The sequence below is a fragment of the Psammomys obesus genome, unplaced genomic scaffold, assembly GCF_907164565.1.
Source record: "Psammomys obesus unplaced genomic scaffold, mPsaObe1.curated_primary_1811, whole genome shotgun sequence".
NCBI lineage: Eukaryota > Metazoa > Chordata > Mammalia > Rodentia > Muridae > Psammomys > Psammomys obesus.
The window spans coordinates 1,028,803-1,037,665 of record NW_026590511.1 but is presented as its reverse complement, the minus strand read 5'-3'; the positions used below and the strand labels follow the sequence as shown (position 1 = coordinate 1,037,665).

Here is an 8,863-nt window from a genome sequence, read left to right as displayed (position 1 = left end):
TTTTTTTTTTTTTTTTTTTTGTCACAGGGTCTTGCTGTGTAGCCCAGCTTGGCCTCAAACTGACAACAATCCTCCTGCCTCAGCATCCCGAGTCCTGGGATGAGAGCTGTGGATCATCTGGCCTCAGTTTCTCTCTCTGTAAAGCAGGAGGCTTGTACTATGTGGTCACTGATTAAGCCGTGTGTCCCAGCGACCCTGGGGGGGATCCGTCTGTGGAGAGAACAATCCCTCAGTGAATCACACAGGGCATCCCAGCGAGCCGTGCTGGCGCTCTTCTGTCCTAGTCCTGGTGGGAGAGTCCCGAGTTCAAGGCTACCCCGTGAACGCACGGTTCTTCCTGGCCTGCCGGAGGCTGTGTGTGAGGCCAGCTTATTGGGGGGGCTCTAAGGCCTCAGTAGGACCTGGAGGCCCCTGGGCACCCCAACTCATGGGGCCCCCTGGGGTGCAGTGGGAGCAGGTGGGCTGGGCTGGGGTGGCCTCTGCGCCTCGCCCGTTCACCTCACCTCCCGCCGCGAGGTGGGCTCTGTGCACCCCATCCCTCCCTTCCACACAGGCTGAACCACTCAGCCCCAGGCTTGCTCTTCAAGCCCCTTCGCTTGCCCCTGTGGCCCCCCGAGGCTGTGGAGAGCGGTCTCCACCGGCCGGCCCTACCCAGGGCCATCAGGCATAGAAAACGGCACCCCTCCTCCCCCTCCTCTTCCTCCATCATTGTACATTTTTGAATTTTTTTGGATAGTCTCACTCTATAGCCAAGACTGGCCTGAACTCATAGCCATCCTCCTGCCTCAGCCCCTCAGGCGCTGGGATTACAGGTGTGCACCGCCATGCTGGGCTGAGGGGGCAGATTTCTAGCTGGCAGTGGGGAGAGGCGACGTCCTCTGAGGCTGGCAGTGGCCAACCTTCACCCCGTCCACCCCCACCTCCCACCCCTGCCCCGCAGCCCAGCCTCGTCTTCTCGCCTCTGCTGACCATGACGGGCTGCCTCGGGATAGGGGTGCTGGACCCTCCGCCCTGGAGCAGAACCCGAGGACGCGCTGGCAGGGGTGGCTGTAGGAGGGAGGATTTTTTTCCAAGGCGGCTGCCACGTCTCTTCTAAGGGCCGATATTGAACCTTCTTGTCAATGCGGAGCTGTAAGTGGAAGGAAAAAAAAAAAAAAAAATCTCTTAATGGGCTGCTGGAGGCTGGCGCAGGCGGCGGGCGCCCGGGGCAGCGGAGAAGGAGGTGGCGCGGGGCCCTTGAAAGGGCCGCGGCCACGCTCTGCGGAGCTTCACACGTCTGCTAACCACCTTCCAGGCGGCCCATTTGCGCCCCCCCCGCCCACGCGACGGAGGAACGAACTTTCATGTCTCTAGCCCCATCTGAGATGAGCACTTGAGTACTCGCCGTGAACGCGTGTGCAGAGCCTGGAGCAGGATGCGGGGTGAGGGGCTGGAGGAGGGGATCCCGGGGACAGGAGATGCTCAGCCACAGCCAGAGAGGGAGGCCGGGGCTGCAGCCGCGGGGGAGGGGGTCCCAGGCTGCGGAAACAGGGTAGGTAAAGTCTAGGTGGAAAGGATCAGGTAGGACAGGGGGCCGAGCAGCCCCCGAAGCTAGAACACTGAACCGAATGCAGCTGTTTATTTTGGGTTCTTTTCTCTTTTTAACACTGGGGATGAACCCGGGGCCTTGCACAGGCTGGAAAAGCACGCTGACCCTGGCCCTACCCTAGACTCTAACTAGAAAATTCTTCACAGAGCCCCACCCTGACCACGCCCCCAGCCCCTCATTGGAGGATTCTAGGTGGGGCTCCGCCCTGACCACGCCCCCAGCCTCTCCCTGGGAGATTCTAGGCGGGGCTCCACCCTGACCACGCCCCCGGCCCCCTCACTGGGTATTTAGGCAGAGGCTCTACCTCTGAGCCACATTCATACACTAGATTCTACTCTTAGAACATTTTTGTCTCTACAGAAAACCGTCATTAGACAAGCTATTTGCAGGTGCACTTGCAGCCCTTGGGAGGCTGAGGCAGGAGACTGCCAAGAGTTGGTAGTCAGCCTTGGCTACAGAATGATGCTGTATTTTAAGAAGGCGAAGACTTTTTTTTCTTTTTAACTTATTATTGGCCTAATATTCTCCGGTCGAGACAGGGTCTTCCATACAGCCCAAGCGTGCCCCTCTATCCTGGGGTTGCCCGGAGCTCACTATGTAGCCCAGGGCAACCTTGAATTCCCGGTCCTCCTGCTTCCGCCGCCAGAGCCATGGAAGAGAGGTGTTCACCGCCATGCAGGGCGCTGAGCCCACCTTTCACGGCTGCCTTTTGAATTTCGCAGGTGCCTGGGTAGCGCTCCCTAGGAAGCCCCGGCTGGCAAGGCTGGCAACAGTGCAGACGGTGACCTTTGGCTATGAGGCTCCAGTGTGCCCTCCACTCTTGGGGGCACTGGTCCCTGGAGATGGGGTGCGGGGCAGTAAGTGAGCTTGTCAATCACTCAATCCAAACAACCTGGTTAATAAAGCGGCCAGCTGGGGAGACGCCTTCGGAAATCCATTCACCCGGCCATGTCCAGTGGGGACTCCGTGCTGGGGCCCAGCCGAGGCTCATCAGGGTCTGCGGGTGGGGTCAGGAAGGAGACGGGGAGGCATCGCCTGGGCCTCGGCGACGGCCAGGGGCTGCCTACCGGGGATCGTGCGGCCTGCGTGTGCTGGTGTTGGGATGGGATCCGGGAGCACAGCGCATATTGGTTATCTCCCATAGGCCAGCGCCGGGCCCTGGAGGCTAAGCAGAGGTACAGTGGAAGAGCCTTGTACATCCGGTGTGGTGGCCGAGGCTTGCCATCCCAGGGCTCAGGAGGCTGCGGGGGAAGGATGGCGTGCGTCTGAGGTCAGCCTTAGATATGCAGGGAGAAGAGCTGGGCTCCAAAGTAAGGCCTGTCTCAAAAACAGGCAGGCAGGCAGACAGACAAGCAGGGACCTTTGAGATGGATCAACAGGTAAAGGTGCTTGCCACCAAGCCTGAGGACCAGAGTTCAAGCCCCGGACACACAGGCACGCACGGTGTGAGAACTCACCCTTTAAGTTGTCCTTTGACCTCCGCATGCACAGGGGCTCACACGCGCAGCCGCTCAGTAGGTAACTGTGACCTGAGAAAACATCAGGCAAACAGCATGGGAGGCTTCCCACTTTAGTTAAGGGCCTGAGTTCGGACACCCAGCCACACACAGAAGGGTGTACGCCTGTGACTCCTGTGACTCCAAACGGGCAGGTGGTGACCCTGCCCCTCTGACCCCCTGCCTCCGGCTCTTGCCGTCTTCTGCACCATCACCCGTGCCGGGAGGTCGGGCATGTGCCACCGTACCGGGCTGCTTTGGCTCCTTTGACACAAGGTCTTGCTGACCTTTAATTCCCCGTCCTTTGTGACTGAGAGAGTGTACGCCAAGGCACACGTTCGGGCGCCGGAGGACTCCATCTGTGCACGCTGCGGAAGACAGCGGTGGCCATCCACGCCCTGCCCGCTCTCCACCTCGTCCGTTTGTTTCTAAATTGTCGTGCTTTGCCTTTGCACATATGTGCAGAGCCCCAGGACGCTGAAGAGGCATCAGGTCCCCGGGACCTGGTGGTTGTGAACTGCCGTGTGGCTGCTGGGGACAGAGCTTTTTGGTTGCTTTGTTTGCTTTGACACAGGGTCTCGCTTTGTAGGCCAGACTGGCCACCTGCCAGATCACCTGCCAGAAATCCACCTGCCTCTGCCTCCAGGTTGCCGGGATGAAGGGTGTGCGCCACAACAGCCCGTTTTTTTGTTTGACTGAGACAAGGTCTTAGTCCATAGCCCCGGCTGGCTATGTAGGCCCTGCTGGCGTCTAGCTCACAGCCAGCCCGCAGCTCCGGGCTTCCAGTGTGCCGAGACGGCAGTGTGAGGTCCAGCTTCGCCAGGTCTGTCTGGATGCACGGGCCAAATGGAGAGGGCCTGCGTATGTACACCGCACTCTGGCGCTAGGCCTCCCGGGCTCCCACACAGGCCCGCTCCTCTTGCTCACCGAGCAGCCCCGCGTCCATTAGAAGGGACGGCGGCCAGTTGCCGACCAGTTAGTCCTTTGATGAGAGCTGGCTTTTATCTTCCACGCCAGCCCCCGCCTCCCTCCCCATCCTCACTCAATAACCAGGTTAAGATAAAAATTGAATCCCAGGTTCTGAGCTCGGAAAGAGCTCCATGCCGCCTGGTCAGCAGCCCGGGCTCCCGCCCCGAGGAGCTCACAAGCAGAGGCCGGGGTGGGGGTCACAGAGGGGTGCAGGGGCGCAGGGGCTGCTGTGGAGCTCAGAGGGGAGCAGAGGGGCACAGGGCGCAGAGGGGGGCGGGGGCGCAGGGGCTGCTGTGGAGCTCAGAGGGGAGCAGGAGAGCAGAGGGACACAAGGCACAGAGGGGGCACCTGGGCCAGGGCAGAGCTGTAGCAGGATGACCACAGCCATGTTCAGGCGACTGTAATGGCACCCACCGATTACTTCCTTTTCTTTCTTCTTCCCCCCATTTTCACTTTTGTTGTTATTGTTGTTTTTGAGACAGGGTTTCTCTGTGTAGCCCTGGCTGTCCTGGAGCTCACTCTCTGTAGACCAGGCTGGCCTCGAACTTAGAGATCCTCCTGCCTCTGCCTCCCTAGTGCTGGGACTAGAGGCATGCCCTGGCACAATTGTTTCCATTTTAATTTCTTTATGTTGTATGTGCCTGTGGAGTCAGCTCTCTCCTTCCACCATAGGGACCCTGGGGATCAGACTCAGGTCAGCGGCCTTGGCAGCAAGCCTTCTCACCACTGGGTCATCCTGGTTTGGAGGCCAGCTGAGTCCACAGCTCCTCCTTCCCCGCCTCCCCCTCCCATGCCCGCAGGCACGGGCTGACACACCACCCCGCCTGGCATCTTACCTGGGCGGCAGCAATGGGGACTTGGGTTCTTTAGTTCTACAGAGCTTTTGCCTCGACCCTCCCACTGCCGTGGAGTTTGTAGCTCACCGCTCTGGGCAAGCCCTCATCGCTCAGCCACACTCAGCCTCCATTTCAATTAAAAGTAGGTTTTATTGCGTTAACATTTTTCGTGTGGAGAAACACACACCAAGACCTGCGTGGGAGTTGGCCCTGCCTTTCCCCTACGTGGGTACCTGAGACAGAGCTCAGGCCATCGGGCTCGGTGGCATTCTGTCCCTGGCCCTTGCTTTCTGTTTGATGCAGCGTTTTACGAAAGGGTCCAGGCTGTCCTCAAACTCCCTCTGTAATCCAGTCTTCTCCTGCCTCAGCTTCAGGAGCGGTGGGATGGCAGAGCAGTGCGACCAGGCTTGGCTCTGGATTTGGCTTTATTCATCTATCTCTTTTGTCTGTCTATCTATCTATCTATCTATCTATCTATCTATCTATCTATCTATCTATCTATCTATCTATCTGAGACGGCTCTCACTATGTAGCCCTAGCTGTCCTAGAGCTCACTTTGTAGACCAAGCTAGACTAGAACTCACAGCGATCCACCTGCCCCTGCCTCCCGAGTGCTGGAACTGAAGGCGTGTGCCGCCATGCCCGGCCTGGCTTCTGATGGTCCGTGTTACATTTCGCTGTGTTGTCTCAGTTCTGGGCATGAAACCCCGGCCCCTTGGCCGCTGTGAGTGCTGCCTTTTTGCACACTGAGCTCCTACCCCAAAGTGTGTTTCTGTTTTATCTGGCACGTTAGATAAGGGCTCCACCAAACACAATGGTCCCTGGGTCGTTTGGCTTTTGTTTTGAGAAAGGTTGGTCTGGAACCCCTTGATCCTCCTGCCTCAGCTTGTGAGGGCTGGGAGCATCAGCATGGACCACGAGATGGCTCAGTGGGTAAAGGGGCTTCTAACAAGTTGGCAACGTGAATTGATCCCCAGAAATTCACGGGAGAGCTGGCTCCCCCAAATTGTCCTTGTTCTACACACACACACACACACACACACGAATAAACAAATTGAGAGAACTTTTAAACAAACAAATAAATGTGGGCCACCGTATCCGACCCTCACTGTGCAACTTAATGTAAATAATTGCCCCTGCGCAGCCAGAGGCCTTGGGCTGTGGGTGCCCGAGCTGCTGGGTCTAGTGCGGCACAGACTTCGGCCCCGCCCCCGTGCCCTCTGACCTCATCCTCACTGGGTCACTTCTGCAAAGACTCTCCGAACCCCGGGGGAATGGGGAGAGGGTCTGAAGCCTTTCAACTGCGAGGGCTCCCCTGAGGTGGCCTCGCGGGACCTCGGCGTCCTCCCCGCTCCCGCCCGCCTCTGGGGTACGCGGTCGCCCCGGCCCCCCGCCGCTCTCGGTTCCCGGCTTCCCCGCCCCCTCCGCCCTGCAGCGCCGAGATAAGAACAGGTCAATACGGCTCCTCGGCCGCCGTCCCCGCCGCGCGTCCCGGGAAGGTCAGGGGACGGCGGCATCGACCGGCGCCCGGAGCCAGGCCCGGGGCGCGCGGACCGGCCGACCGCGCCCGGAGCCGCCGGCCAATGGGAGCGCGCGCACCGCGGTTGCCTGGCAACGCGCTGGAGGAGGGGCGGGGCCGGCGGGGCTGCTGGGCGCGGTCGATGCCGAGCATGCGCAGCGGGGCGGGCGGGAGCTCGGCGCCCGCGGGCCATCGATCGCTAGTGCGGGCGGTAGGGGGGGGCGGCCCAGGATAACGACCCGTCGGCCGGCGCCGGGGGAGCCGCCCCCTCAGCAGCCCCCGGGGACACGGGTTCGAATCCCGCAGCCCCGCCTGGGAGCACGGATGCGGGCCGGGAGGAGTCCTTTCCAAGAGGATGTAGCGAACAGGAACTGGACACAGAGGCCTAGAGAGAGCAGGGACAGCGGGGTGGTTCACCTCTTTCATCCTCTCCTTTCTCCCTGCCTTCCCATTCCTCCTCATCCTCCTCTGTCCTTTTTTTTTTTGGTTCCTCCGACTTGAGCCCTTTGGGTTTTAAGTCAGGAAGTTCTCCCAGGTTGGCCAAGGAATCCCGGCCCGTGCTGCCCCTGTTGCTCCTCAGGGGCGCAGGCGGTTGGAGAGGGAACCCCACTGACCGCACTCCGCACACAGCGGCACCCCTCCTTCCAGACCACTCTGTAATGGTGCTATGAGCTGCTGCTAATGGGCTCTGGCGGAGCCTCCTCCAGCCAAGCTGAGTTTGGAGGTGGGGAGGGTGCTGGCGGGACTGGCTGCCTCCGGACCTCAGCTTGTGGGCACGGCCGGCCGGGGTTGTCCTGCTCCTGTTGCTTCTCACGTGGCCAGCCATCCTTGGCTGAGCCTGCATCCCTGCGCAGCCTCCGCCCTGCCCGGGGGCCTCTGCTCTGCATCCCGCGTGGACCCCAGGAGGGCCTTAAACCCCAACAGTTGTGAGTTTTACTCAAGCAGCCACTCTGGGAATGCCGTTGTCCCTTGCTCTGAGTCTATTTCAGGAGCCTGGGACCATCTTCCGTTAACATTTCTCCTCTGGTGTGTGTAGCGGCCATCGAAGGTTTCACCCCAGGAGAGCCGCTGGGAGTCCCTGAGGCCTGTGCAGCCGGCTAGTGCCAGAGAATGCTGTCTGGGCCAACAGCAAGCCAGCTGTGTGTTGGTCATCGCCTTGAGTATAATGGGGGGGGAGGCGGAGAAAGTCGAGACCCCCTCACCCCTAACACATGCAAGGCTGGAGGGGTGGAGGTGGGGTCCAGGCTGTGCCCACCTCCCTGGAGTGGATAGCCCGGAAATGTACACTCATGGTGACTGCCTGGGATACGATGACATGACATTCATGGACCGCAATAAAGGTGGTACCTTTAAAATGCGAAAGGCTGGCACAGGTTTAGAGCGACCCCTAAAGCCCCTTCCTGATGAGTCCATCCTCCTGTCCTATCTCACTTCCCAGCACTCACAAATCCACCTCTTATTTCCAGTTCCTCTGAACTGGATATTTCCTGTGAGTCTACGTGGTGCCTGGATCTCTCAGGGACCAGGATGTCCCCAAGGTCCCTTCGCTGTGAAGTACTCCAGTGTTTGGATGGAGCACTCTTTCTGTGTCAGATTTCAGTGCGTGGGCATGGGGCTGCTTTCCCCTTGGCGGGCTAGTTTTCGTTCGCTTAACACAAAGCTGGACATGTCTAGGAATTGAAGTTGAGGAAATGCCTTGGCCTTGGGCATGTCTGTGGGCTACTGGTTAATGATTGACGGGGGAGGGCTCAGCCCATTATGGGTGGTGCCATCCCTGGGCTGGTGGTCCTGGGTTCTATAAGAAAGCTGGCTGAGCAAGCCTCAAGAAGCCAGCCAGGAAGCAGCCCCCTCTGTGGCCTCTGCATCTCCTGCCTCCAGATTTCTGCCCTGGCTTCCCTCAGTGATGGAGGTGGCCTGAGAGGTTGAGCTGAAGTAAACCTTCTCCTTCCCAAGGTGCTTCTGGTTATGGTGGCTCTCACGGTGATGTCGAAGCACGGACTAACACGCCCCTTTCTGCGCTCGTGAGCACAGTGCCCCAGAACCCCTACCCCACCCTCCTGAGACTGAGCCTCGAGGTGGAGACCCAAAGGTGATCGGGGAGGTCGGGGCCTCAGAGCTTGGGTGGGGCTTGTCTGGCTTGGTGTCTGCCCTATGTCAGGAGGCCCTAGGTGGGTGATTTTATTTGCTTTTGTTGCTGTTTTGTTTTGTTTTTTAGTTCTCACTCTGTAGCCCAGATCTCTCAATCCTTCTGTGTCAGCCTTCCAAGTGCTGGGGTCACACACCTGTGCGGTTAGGGCTAGCTTTGATCCGATTCTTTGTTTATTTAGTTTGTTTATTTCGGCAGGCTCTCGTGTAACCCAGGCTGGCCACGATCTCACTGTCTTGGCTGGGGTTTCTATTGCTGTGATGAGACACTATGACCAAAAGCAAGTTTGGAAGGAAAAGGTTTCTTCAG

The 8,863-nt window shown here is 59.2% G+C and overlaps 1 protein-coding gene across 1 annotated transcript in view; it reads left to right on the top strand.

Moving 5' to 3' along the window:
* Atp8b3 (ATPase phospholipid transporting 8B3) overlaps nt 1-6,335 on the top strand; it is a 16,934-nt gene extending 10,599 nt beyond the window's left edge. The window contains exons 18-19 of the mRNA XM_055607658.1: nt 2,311-2,435; nt 6,144-6,335. Of these exons, the coding sequence (XP_055463633.1) occupies nt 2,311-2,435; nt 6,144-6,335 (317 nt within the window). The remainder of the gene's footprint in view (nt 1-2,310; nt 2,436-6,143) is intronic.
* The last annotated feature ends 2,528 nt before the right edge of the window (nt 6,336-8,863 follow it).